The sequence below is a fragment of the Phocoena sinus genome, chromosome 4 (assembly GCF_008692025.1).
Source record: "Phocoena sinus isolate mPhoSin1 chromosome 4, mPhoSin1.pri, whole genome shotgun sequence".
Lineage (NCBI taxonomy): Eukaryota > Metazoa > Chordata > Mammalia > Artiodactyla > Phocoenidae > Phocoena > Phocoena sinus.
In genome coordinates this window covers 142,403,915-142,417,088 of record NC_045766.1, presented here as the reverse complement: position 1 = coordinate 142,417,088, position 13,174 = coordinate 142,403,915, and the positions used below count along the sequence as shown (strand labels likewise).

At 52.8% G+C, this 13,174-nt stretch overlaps 1 protein-coding gene across 1 annotated transcript in view; it reads right to left on the bottom strand.

Moving 5' to 3' along the window:
* Positions 1-13,174, bottom strand: part of UMODL1 (uromodulin like 1) — a 61,358-nt gene that overhangs the window by 17,773 nt on the left and 30,411 nt on the right. The window contains exons 10-16 of the mRNA XM_032631657.1: positions 10,878-11,015; positions 9,540-9,780; positions 9,184-9,398; positions 7,847-8,104; positions 6,178-6,290; positions 3,388-3,601; positions 636-773 (exon numbers count right to left, since the gene is read on the bottom strand). Coding sequence (XP_032487548.1) covers positions 636-773; positions 3,388-3,601; positions 6,178-6,290; positions 7,847-8,104; positions 9,184-9,398; positions 9,540-9,780; positions 10,878-11,015 — 1,317 coding nt within the window. The remainder of the gene's footprint in view (positions 1-635; positions 774-3,387; positions 3,602-6,177; positions 6,291-7,846; positions 8,105-9,183; positions 9,399-9,539; positions 9,781-10,877; positions 11,016-13,174) is intronic.

Sequence of the window (13,174 nt, the reverse complement as noted above, 5' to 3'; positions counted from 1 at the left end):
ACTCAAGGGACTGAAACAACTTAGTCTCCTCGGGGCCTCCTGCTTCTGCCTCAAGTAGAGCATATTCCGTATTCCTTCAGACACTGTGTTCACTCCTATAAACATGTCTCCTCTACTTGACCGCAGATCCCTGGATGGCAGGGGCCATCTCAGAGTCAACAGTGAATCCACGAAGGCCCCATTTAATGGGAAAAGTGCTGCGTGGACAGTGGGTCTGAGTAGAAACGCTTCCATGTCATGTGTCATTTGTCACACAGGCTGTATGTCTTGCAAGATCATCTTTTAGCATCTGAGAGGACGCACCTGAGTTGATGTGTATATTTTCTCATCAAGGGCATCAGGAGAAGCACTTGGAGATGAGGCACCACCCAGAAGGCTGGAGGGATGTGGAAGGATGGGGCGGCACAGGCATTGCCCACGTGTACACACATGTGCACACACATGCACGGTGCACACATGCACACACATGCACGCGGGCACATATGCATGCTTGCACGTGTTCATACACACGGAAACTTGCCCAAGACATAGAAATATGCCAAACTCGTTTAGAAAAGACGCACTTTGGGGACGAACGTCCTTCAAAGAACAGACTATCTGAGCGTATTCCAGACAAGGGATCCTGAGACTCTTACCTTCGCAGGGTCTTCCAGAATATTCCACGGGGAGGTCCGGGGTGCCTCCCTCGCAGCTGCAGGTGAAGGACCCCAGGCTGTTGCGGCAGGAGGAGCCCGGGGCGCAGTCATCCTCCCCGCTGTCGCACTCGTCGTAATCTGCAGCGTTTAGGAAACAAGACGGGAAACCCTCACAGGAGGCTTGAGCATCGCGGCTCTGCCCACTGTTTACAGGCAGCCTGCATCTCAGGAACCAAGGTTAAAATTATCAAATGATAGCAAAGATGGCCAGTTCTGCAGGGTTCGGGAGACAGGGTGGTACCCTGATTTTCTGCCGGGTATGGGGGTGAGAGGCAGGTGGCAGGAAGTCTGCAGGGGCTGTTCTGGAAGGAGAATGACGGGGGCGGATGGGAGGGGGGGAGGGTGAAGGCAGCTCAGCATCCCCTCAGCTGTCTGGAGACCAGGAGACCAATGGGCCCCACCTGGACCCTGGTATCAGGCAGAGGGACCCTGGCACACACTTGCTTTCATCTCTAAGCTCAGTTACTTACCTTTTACCTTATGAACCATAATGCGGCTTTACTGCAGAAAATGGATAAAAACCAGGACAGCTTAGCAAAGAAAATAAAATGCTCCCATGAGGCCACCTCCCAGATGTAAGTGTTTGCATGTTGGTGTATTCCTTTCCAGCCTTTTGAAAGGCAGACTGCAATGCAGCTAAGATCACGTTTTATACACAAATGTGAGTCCAGCTTCCATCCCATTTCCTTGGGTCAGAAATATTTTCTATCTCAGCAAACCTCATTTTTAATAATTGCCTGACAGTCCATGGCATGGATTACCAAAATTGACTTACTATCTTCCCTATTACGGGACTGTGGGTTATTTCCAATCTTCTGCTTTTAAAGTAGCACTGAGATGAATGTCTTTACATGTAAACTATAGTCCACACTGAGTTCTGTTTCCTTAGGATGGAGTCCTATAAGTGCTGTGATACATGGGCTACATGCAATGAGCAGGATAAAACATTAAGGAAGAAAGACAAATATCATATGATATAGCTTATCGGTGGAATCTAAGAAATTGGTACACGTGAACTTATTTACAAAACAGAAATAGAGTCACAGATATAAAAAACAAACTTATGGTTTCCCAGGGTGTGAGGAAGGGATAAATTGGGAGATTGGGATTGACATATACACACTACGATATATAAAATAGGTGACTAATGAAGACCTGCTGTATAGAACAGGGAACTCTATTCAATACTCTGTAATGACCTATATGAGAAAATAATCTAAAAACGAGTGGATATATGTATGTGTAGAACTGATTCACTTTGCTGTACAGCAGAAACCAACACAACATTGTAAATCAACTATACTCCACTAAAAATTAAAGAAACAAAAACACAAAGTAAAAAACACCCAAGAAAAACAAAGTGGATGAAACATTTTTACAGCTCTTGACAAATACCAGGAAGTGTGAGCAAATCCTATTCTCCCAGCGCTGGGCGCAGGGGCTGCTTCACTATCGGGATTACCTTAAAAAAAAAAATTCCTTGTAGATGGGCAAAAAGAGTAACTCATTTTAATGGGAACGCCTCTGATTCTTCCATCTTTGTTAGTCGTGTGGGAGTCATCTTTCACATATGGTCTATTTGGGTCTTTTGTGCCTGTGTCTATTGGGTTCTTAGTATTTTATTACCAATGTGTGTGATCGTTCTTTATTTAGGATATAATTCTTCATCAGATTGTTGAAATTACTTTTTGGTTCACTGCTTGCTTTACAATGGTGACTGTTTTGTTTGACATGAGAGCTTTAACTTTTTATAGAGTCAAATAGTCCAGACTTTTCCTCTGCAGGCTTAACCCTTCTCATTCCAAAGATGAGAAAAATATTCATTTATATTGTCTTTGATTTCATCCATACATATAACTATAAGCCTTTTATCGTTTATTCTCAGGCATGCTATGTGCTAGGGTCTGAACTGTGTGTCCTCAACATCTGTGTGTTGAGGCCTTGACCCCAAGTATGACTGCATTTGGAGGTGGGCCCTTTAGGAGATAATTAAGGTTAACTGAGGTCGTTAGGGAGGGGCCCTGATCCGACAGGACTGATGTCCTTATAAAAAGAGACAGCAGAGCGCTCCCCCTCTACACACACGGAGGAAAGGCCATGTGAGGACACAGCAGGAGGGTGGCCGCCTACACGTCAGGAGCGGGCCTTCACCAAAATCAGCCGGCACCTTGATCTTTGGACTCCCAGCCTCTAGAACTGTGAGAAAATAAATGTCTGTTGTTTCCGTCCGTGGTATTTTGTTACAACTCCAGCTGACTAATACCATATGAGAAGAGACTCTAAATTTCTTTTTCTCCCTGCTTTTCTTTTCAATTATTTTTCCTAGGATTTTCCACAGTTTCCTTGGAAACTGTGCTTGGGAGGAAATCTGCCAGCAGAGAGGGACCTGTCTGCCCTCAGCCCATGAAAGAGCAGCAAAGGAGGGAGGGGCAGGATGCAGCCTGCAGAAAGGATGCAGCATCCACGGGAATCTTTGCAGGTTCACCCGAAGATTTTTCAACCCTTAAACCTTTAAAAAAAAAAAAACATAGGAGCAATAAGAGTGATGAGGGTCCTATCTGTTTCGCATTTTCATCTAACGCAGGGAAGCCGTCAAGAGGAGGTGCATCTTTCAGAAACAAAGCCAGTGGCTAGGATTTCACTGCCTCTCCCTCGCAGAGCAAGCCTCCATCGGGGTCCAGCCTCTGCTTACCCACTATGAAGGGGTCACCTCCGACCACCTCCAGCAGAGAGGCATTCTGAAAGGCGGCCAGGAACGTGGCAGACACCTCCCGGACATCCACGTCTGCGATGACCAGCAAGTTGAACTCCACCACGACGCTGCCGCTGGAGATGCGGGTCACTTCCACCTGCACCCCACCTGTGTCCAGGTGCTGAAGCATGGAGGCTGGCAAGGAATTCCGCACCTTTAGAGAAACAGGTCTGGTGAGAAGAACCGCGTGCTGAGAGAGGAAATGGGGTCCTTGTCCTAAGGTGGCTCCTCTGGGGATTGCAGCCAGCAGCAGCGCTGGCCTTGGGAAAGATATCAAGGCCACAGGTGAGTTCTGCCGAGTCCCCAGGCCCAACACGAATGCCGGTGGGGCCTGAGACACGGAGCCCTGTCCCCCAGCCAGAGCCAGCCGGTCAACATGGGGCTAAGTGCCAAAGCCCCCCCTACGGGGCTTGTCACTTGGTAGGGGGCTCACAGCGTCATTTAGGATCTGCTGCTCTTAGCTCAGAGCCACGGAGGGCAGGGCTGAGCAAGTGGTCTTAGGGAGGGACACCACCTCTCCGACTCCACTTTTTCCGGGACAGTGCTTATGGCCCACATACTGCGGAACATTTCCCCTTCCTTTCTTCCTGCTGCCTTTCCGAAAACTGCTTCCCCGTGGGCATCCTAGTGAGACAGGTAGTTCCTGCCTCTAAAAGCCTTGTTCATTATTCCATCAATCTGGACAGAATCCTACATCACACACCATATTATTCCATTCTAGCCCATCATGGCCAAAACGCCCAGAAAGGTACCCAATCTCGTAGTGGGCCTTAAACTGTGCGTATAAGGCAAATGTGCTATGGAAGAGCCCACCTCCGCGGTTTGCCCTCACAGAGAAAACCTGGTCTGCATCCGAACTGCATGAGGTTCAAGGAACAGGCTCGTGGATTCCCAGCCTTGGGACAGCCAGTGTGAGCAAGTCTGTTGTCACCCATCAGAGGGTGCAGCTGCCCCGGAGACCCCAGAGCCGCCTGCAGTCACCTGGCTGCCACCTTTATCATTGGAAGAGTTGGTCTTCTCTCTCTCTGTCTCTCTCTCTCTCTCTGGGATTTCCAGAGAGGGATCTGCCAGAGTCTTGGATTAAACTCACTTTTATCTGCGTCTCAAGCCAGTCTCAAAGAGAAGTTCCAGGCCCCTTGCTAGGGACTGACAAACAACAAAGTGACACATTAACCCACAACCTCCCAGAATGTGTCCTAATGTCCTACGTAGGTGTTAAGTTGCATAATTAGTTGCTACCCTGAAACTCTAGACAGACAAAAACTGTCCCCCTAAATAGGCAAAAGATGAAAAGTTTTAAAAAGGAGAGATTAATCAAGGAACTTGGGGTAGCAGTGAAGCTGCCTCACGTGACCACCAGAGCTATGTGAACTGATTTCAGTGATTGTTGTTTAATGTGATGTGTAACTACCATTTAACCTAAGGAAGATTTGATGTACATATGAATCAAACCATCCACAGCTCTTGAATCCACACACTGGGCCAGAAGCTGGGGACCTTAGAATAAATAAAGCAGGACCCCAGATCCCCAGAATAAATCAAGCAGGATCCCAGATCCAGAGGAGTCCCAGTATGACAGTTCCTGGAGGCGGCATGACTTTTATCGGGAACGCTGACGGGATTGAACGGAATCACCGAACAGCGCGGCCACCGGCATTGCTAAGGCGCCACCGTGTTATGACTCCACCAATAGGTGGCGCTGCCGAGCTCTCTCTAGTCTGTGTCTTAAACCCCCAGAACAAGGAAAAGCTAAACTGTATGAGACGTCCTCTATGCAAACAAGATCATGACAAGTACATTCTCCATTCACCAAAGGGTAATCTAACCACCAGCAAAAAGAATATTGAGATTGCTCCTCTAACTAAGTTGTAACAATATACCATCCCAAAGAATGCCAGTGGGTTGGCGGAGGGCACTGCAAGGAAGAGTAGGAAAAGGAATTTTTTTAAGGTCGGATCATAGTGACATTATTCACAATAGCCCAAAAGTGGAAGTAACCCAAATATTCACCAATGGATCATGGATAAAGAGAATGTGATCTGTCCATACAGTGGAATACTATCCAGCCATAAAAAAGAATGAAGTTCTGATGTTGGTAGAACATGGATGAACCTTGAAGACATTATACTCAGTGAAATAAGCCAGAGACAGAAATCACATATTGTATGATGCCACTTGTATGAAATACCCAGAACAGGCAAATCCATAGAGACAGGAAGCACATATCTGGTTCCAGGGGCAGAGAGAAGGGCAGATGATGAGCTAATGGGTTTCTTTCTGAGAGGATGAAAACTTTCTGGAATTAGCTGGTGGTGATGGTTGCACAATTCTGCAAATACAGTCTAAACCACTGAATTGTGCACTTTAAAAGCGTGAGTTTTACGGTATATGAAATAGATCTCAATTTTTAATTTTTTTTCTTTTTAAGGCCGGGGGAGGCTTTCTGCTCTGCGGGGTCCCGCATCAATAAAGAGGTTTCACTGAACAGGAAACAATGTGAAGTAAGGATGCAGCAGAGGAAAAGGCGTGTCTCCCACCTGCTGATGTGTCTGTTTAATGGCAGATCCAGGACACAAAGGCACCACACCAGAGCTGGAAGTCCCAGCTTCCTTCAGAAATGAGAAGTCTATGGCACCTGCAGGTCTGGGTCCTGTTTGGCTGCCACTAGGATGCTACCACCTCCCTCCTTCACATCCCAAGAGAAAATAAGGACCGATTCCACCAACTTACCATCCGAAAGAACAGCTCTAGGAAGGCCTGGTACTCCTTGCTGCTTGCGTTGCGGAAGGATTCTAAATACTTGACGTTCGCTATTCTGACTTTTCCACTGAGCTTCTGGGCCGCTGCAGGATGGAGAATAAACACGTTTGCAGGGGTATCAGGTAGCAGAGTATCATCTCTATCTCAATAATAGTATTTTTACGTTGGCCAGGAAGAACATCGAACTGAGGTTGATTTGCACTCTGTAGAGAAGGAACAGCACCTGGTGCGCACAGACACAGCCCCCAGCTCCAGAGGACGACGGGACAGAGGCTGGGCGCAGAGGGAGACCCTTCCGGGGGCCGCGGAGCCAGCTCAGCCCCTGCATCTCTCTCCTGCCTGCCTGCAGAGAGGATGGAGACACCTGGAGGGTGTGGCCTGACCTAAAAGCCATCAGGAGCACGAAGGTGCACAGGTGAGAGCAGAGGTGGACCCATCTCAGGCCGGGGTCACACAGACGCGCGGGCCACTCCTCCCTCCAAGCACGGGTGAGACCTCCAGATGGCAGATGTACGCGACAGCCCAGCACCAGCTCTCCTCCGGGGCCGCCCTGCCTGACCGTCTGGCCAGCAGCGACCTCCACTTCTCCAGCCTGCCGTGAACTTGCACTCGCCTTCCTCACCCACATCTGCTCTCTAATTTCCCAGTTCACAGCTAATTCGTATTTTCAAGCATATAAAAAGAAGTTCTAAACGTTTATGACTTAGGCATCCCCCAATGGGTCATCTTAGGCCTCTCCCAAGGGACGTGCACCCCATCTCGAAGACCATTGTTATCAACTCTTAGACAGTTGCCCAAGATTTGAGGGCAAATCTGCAACATCAGGTCTGCCCTTGGCTGTTCAGGTAAGCTGGGCATTCAAGAAGATATGTGGATGACAAATGCTAATGAGGAGAAAAGAGAATTTTTTTTTTTTGCGGTACACGGGCGTCTCACTGCTGTGGCCTCTCCCGTTGCAGAGCACAGACGCGCAGGCTCAGGGGCCATGGCTCACGGGCCCAGCCGCTCCGCGGCATGTGGGATCCTCCCGGACCGGGGCACGAACCCGCATCCCCTGCATCGGCAGGCGGACTCCCAACCACTGCACCACCAGGGAAGCCCAAGAAAAGAGGAGTTTTATCTGAATATATAACAATCGACAAGGATCAGCTCCACCTTACTTTTCACTTGCTCAATTCTACTCCCCTCCATTTTACTCTGCAGCCCCAGGCTCAGTGGGCGGGGAGGGGGGCACTCACAGATCTGTCCATCATCATCCTTCCTGAAAGCCAAGTCCAGGTCTGTTAGGAGTGAGGATGGTCACAGGAAATGGATAGACCAGCACTGCACCCATTTCCCTGCCACGTACCCACGAGGACCCAGATGAATGAGCGTCTGCAGCGTCTGCAGAGTCTGGAGTGCTTTGCAAAGCAGGCTCTTTGTCTACCACCTGTCCCTGAAATAAGCCCCCTCCTATGTGGCCTTTGAACACCAGCTGAGTCTGAAGTGAGCCAGACATTCCTACACTGAGAGGAAAATGGAATCCCAACACCCACAAGTTCAAGCAGCTATTTTAAACCTTAAGCCACCAAAAATCGTTTTCATGCCTTTTCTCCTCCCTTTAAGAACCAATGGCAAACGCGTCTCTGAAGCCTGTTACCTGTCCTCACTTTCAGGTGGGCCCTGGAACTTTCTTTTCCACATGCTTTGGCCACGATCTCCACCAGGTACAAAACACCAGGCTCTAGGCCAGACAGTGTCAGGCTTGTGTTCCAGCTCTCCAGGTGCACCGTGGGGGTCCGCGCGGAAATCAGGGTGAGCTGGAAAGTGGGGCGCAGGGTGAGATCCGCCACCCATGCCACATGAAAGCCCGTGCTGGTCACATTGGAGACGGTGACCCTTCCGATGGGCGTGGGAGCTGAGAAGTGGAATATAAGTGCCCTGATTAAAATCAGTCCGACGTTCCCAGGAGATGGGAAGGAGAACCGAACCCCCCCCCCATTGCCCCCACGAGGACATGAGAGTCCTCAGGGGAGGCCAGCCCAGGGGAGTCAAGTCCCCCAGCTTCCAGCTGCACATGGGACGCGGAGTCCCTGGACAGCCCCTGAGCCCTGGGCTCCCAGGGACGGCAGCCCTGCCCCTTAGGTTTGCTCTGTGCCCACCCCTGAGGTCCCGGGACCTCTGGAAACAAAGTTTTCTTGAGCAGGTTCTGGGCGGCTCCCCCAGAGCGGCTGCCCCCCTCAACCCCTGGGCGGACTTCCCAAGGAATCAGCATGGTGGGCTTTGCTGGCTACAGACCATTCCTATAGGGGACTTGTGCGATTTACGTGGGCTTAAGAGTTTAGTTTTGGATCTAGCCCTTTGCAGCAGAGGAAATGCATCAACGGAGCTGCTTTTAACAGTTGGATGCAATCCAGGGCCAGGCTAGCTCCGTGAGCTCACACAGGGATGCCAAGGCCACCTCCCTCCGTGGGAGGCGCAGGGCCAGGCCCGTTCCCTGCACAGAGTGGCTGCCTGTCTCCTGGAGTATCACCCAGGGGTCTTGGTGATGGCTCAAGCCTCTACAAGTAATGGGTAATGTGGAACTGCCGGGGATCAGTACGGCTGGGAGGGTACAGAGCTGCTGGGGGAGCTGCAGCAGGCTTGGGGGTGCAGAGCTTCTGGGGAGGTACAGAAAGGTTGACCCTGCTGGGGGGATGCGCCCCGTACTCAGTGCACTTAATGCAACACATGCCCAGCTTCCCGCTCCAGCTGTTGGCAACCGGGAGGCCTAGGAAGGGGGAGGACCGGGCTGGAGCGAAAGCGGGGAGACCAAGTTCTCACCCTTACTAGACCGGAAGCCGACCGCCAGAGGACAGAGCTGCACGGCACTGGGTTGGCCTCACCCAGTGCTACCGGACTGCCCTGGAGTGGACGACTGCGTGAGCCTTCGCCAAAGGGAGCTCACACACCAGCAGCTCCACATGGCCCCTGGGACGCACCCTTCCTGCCACTCACCGCAGACTGGGGTCTTCAGAGATGCAGGCATGGTGGCCGAGGGCAGGTCTGGGGAGCCGGAGGGTCCAGGGTCTGAGTTTTGTGACCACGCGGGGTCCCGAGGTACCGGCGGCGTGTTCCTTGTGGGGAGGCTGGCGTGCCACTCAACGTGGTCCGTGGGGCCCTGGGTAGGAGCTGGCCGGAAGAGCGACTCCGTGGTGGAGTTTGGGGGCAGCCATCCAGGGGAGGCTGGGAGGCTGTTCATGGCCCCAAGAGGGGAGCTGTGGGTGGGCCCCGGAGCCCGGGAGGAGAAGGTGGTACCAGCCACCCTGCTGGCCGCCCACTGGCTGGTGCCCAGGCCTGGGGCCACGCTGGCCTCCCCCTCCACGGCTGGCCCAGTGCTGTTCCTGCCATGACCGAGCATGCCGCTGACCCCTCTCCTGGGTGGGAGCCCTGGGGTCCAGGCCTGGCCTGCTGCAGTGGTGCGCCGCGGGTATCCAGGGCTGGGGGACAAGGCGGGGGTCTCCAGGCCGAGGGCTGTTGTTTCTGTGCTGGGACCTGGGGCTGTTTCGCCTGTCACCGGAGATGGCGCACCACCGGTGGGGCTCACCACGTCACCTGCCAAGACACATCCTTTCTCAGACGGGGCGTCTGGTCTACTCTGGTCAAGAGCCCCCCCCCCCACCCCAGGTGACCTTAAGAGGGGGCACAGGCTATCCCCATGGATGGTTAAGAATGTTTGACACGGCCCTTGTTTGTGGTCTCCCAAGAGCTCTCTCGGAAGGCCCTGGAGCCTCTCCACTTGATCAGTGAGGATGCCGTGACCCCGAGATTAGGGGGTCCACCTGGGAGGCTGCAGAACCAGGACATAAGTGCAGGGCTTGGTTCTTGCTGGCCTCAGATGGACCGTGGATCTGCGGGCCTTTGGGAAATTGGGATAATTTCCCCCAAATGTGTGCTCAGTGTGGGGCTAGGTTCTGGTCACTCTTATCAGCTTGCTGGGCGACACAGGTATAAGAAAAAGGATGGGAGAAGAGAAGCTGTGTGGGTCTTAGGAAGTGGGACAATATACACAGTAGTTAGGGACTAGAGGCTTTCTCCCAGGGAACCATTCTCTGCTGCTGCTTCCAGCCAGAAAGCCTTTGCAAACAGGTAGCTGAGCACCTATGCTGCCCACCCTCTGTCCAGAGCAGACATTGCTAGTCGATCACAGCATTTTAAGTCTGTATGTGACCTCCTCGGGCTTCTGAACTCAGCACGCCAGGTGGCCCCAACAAACTGATCAGAATTGGCCCCCAGAAACGTTGGGGCAGAGACATGCCAAGAATGGGGCTCAGAGACCCTACATCAGGGCCTTCTCCATGCTCACCGGGGCTCCTACACCATCTTGGGGTCCAGTCCACCCAGGGAGGAACCCCTGCCCCCAGGGGTTTCATCATGACTTTCTCTGACCCTTTCATTCATAAAAATAATTTAAAATCATACTTTAAAACTGCACTGGTATAAAGACTAGATTCGTAACTGCTATTTACTGTTATTAGATTCTTTCTTTCTTTTGATTTTAAAAGCAATTAAATCATTCTCATGGGCCCCTAACAGTATGGTGGGCCCCGGGCACTGTGCCCACCCTGCTTGAGGAGAGCCAACCCTGCTCCACCCCAGGTCCTGAGGGAGGGGGCTCAGCCCAGAGCTGGGGGCTTGGGGACGGGGCGCACCGTCACAGGCCCGGCCCGGTCTGGAGGGGTGGGCATCCCTGGCCGTACGGCACCGGCAGGTGTACGAGCCCTCGAGGTTGATGCACTGGGCGGCCGGCGAGCAGTCATGCTGCAGGCTGTCTGCGCACTCGTCCCAGTCTGTGGGCGGGGAAGAGACAGGACATGAGCGGGTGGGAAAACGGCCAGAGGCTGCTCAAGCAGAGCGCGATGGTGGCAACTTCCTGCTGACCAGAGTCTTTGCAGCGAACGACAAGGGGTGGAGCAGGGCGTCAGTGAAGCCCTCAGCATCCAGCACCCGGGGCTGGCGGTGGGGTTCCCTGCACAGAGTCCTCCCTGCAGCTCCTCTCTGGGCCAAGGAGACAAACCAAAAGCCCGCCCTTGCCCACCTCCACCGCTGGCTGGCTGATCTGGGGGCAGAGGTTAGGGAACGTTGGGATTCCTGTGGCGGTATTAGCACCCACAGGTGTGAATATATTCCCCTCTTGCTTATTCTTTGTTCGTAAGGTGCCTTCTCTTCCCTCTGACGAGCCAACTTCCCCTTATATTTAGTGTCTCAAGAAAGAAACAGAAAAGTAACAGAGCCAGGAGGTGTCCAGTTAGTATAACATGAACTTTCCAAAACACAGATAGGACGGCTGTAAATACCTCCTCCCCGAGTCTGGGAACTGATTGTGAGAGACCCCAAAGCCCCATGCCCCTGGGAAGCCCTGACCCTTCTGACCTGGGCAAGGAAGGCTCAGTGAGCCCCCCAACCCTATAAATCCCCCCAAACCCTCCCCTGCCACAGTCCTTTCTCGGCCTCTGAACTTGAACTTATTTACAAAACAGAAATAGAGTCACAGATGTAGAAAACAATCTATGGTTACTCGGGGGAAGGAGGGGAGGGATAAGTTGGGAGATTGGGATTGACATATACAAGCGACTATATATAAAATAGATAACCAATGAGGCCCTACTGTACAGCACAGGGAACTCTACTCGAGTCTCTGCAATGACCTCTATGGGAAAAGAATCTAATAAAAGAGTGGGTATATGTATATGTATAACTGACTCACTTTGCTGTACACCTGACACGAACACAACATTGTACATCAACTCTACTCCAATAAAAAATAAACAAATAAAAATAAACCCTTAAGCAATCAGTACTCGAGCTGTATCTCAGGCTGGGAGGAGCCGAGGCTCAGGAAGCAGTCTCCCCACAGCTCTAGAAATCCATCCTTCAGCCCAGGTCCGGCTCTACGGGTCGCTGCCCGTCCCATCCCCGCCCAGGACAGCAGGTGGCTCTTAACAGAGTTGCATCTGCTAGCTGGGGAGGCTGGGTGCCCCGACGGGGTGAGGTTACCCTTGAGGGGTGGCTACCAGGCTTCTCGAGAGCTGCAGGCGGGGTCCCCTGCAGGCTCAGGGCACCAGCGAAGCCCGGACTTGGCTGGGCTTCAAGTCAAGAGGAGGCATGAGTCCAGTTTTGTGCAGAGAAAACCCCGCCACTGAGCGCTCAGAGGCCGGTTTCGTGGGTTTCAGTTTCGCTTCTTGTGATCTTTACAGAAGCAGCTCCCCCGAGCCCAGCAGACCCATCAGCCGATACAACAGTTTACACCCTGACCCGGATCCCCCTGGAGCGCAGCCTGGCCTCCGGGCGGCTCGAAAGTGCCGGGGGCTTAAGGCCAGGGCTGGAGCCAGGCCCGCCAGGCAGCAGGGCCACGAGGAGAGCCGAAGCCCCCGCGGAGACCTGAGCTCAAACCGCAGAGCCCTGGAAGTTATCTTGGGGAGGTGATTCCCCACCCCCTTCGCTCCGCCAGCACGTGGCTCAGGGGTAAGTCTGAGTAAGATGCAGACAACTCTGTTTTGTCTTGTATAAAAGCCCGAGGCCTGGCAGTTCTTGGGTTCAGAGCGGGAGGCAGGAGAGCTGCCAGGCGGCCTTTGCGCTTCCTGGGCCGCCAGACGAGGATGTGGGCCAGAGCTCCTGGTGCAGGACCTGTCCTCTGCTCCTGCCGGCCCTGAAGCTGGGATGAGGACGTAGCCCACCTCCCGGAGGAGGGGGCAGCTGTGACAGAGCCAGGACTCCTGGCACAAGTAAACCCCCAGGAGTGAGGTGGGGAGGCCCAAGGACAAAGCCGTCCCATCCCTGAAAAGGCAGGCTCCTCGGGAGGCCCCAAATTGTCTTTGGGGTGCAAGTGGCCTTGAGAAGTGAAGCCTGGCCAGAGCCCTCAGCCCTTCCTGGGGGCCAGAGTCAGATTCTCACTCAAGGAGGAAGGTGGTCACAGAGAACTGGGTTCTAACGGCGGCAGGAACAGAGG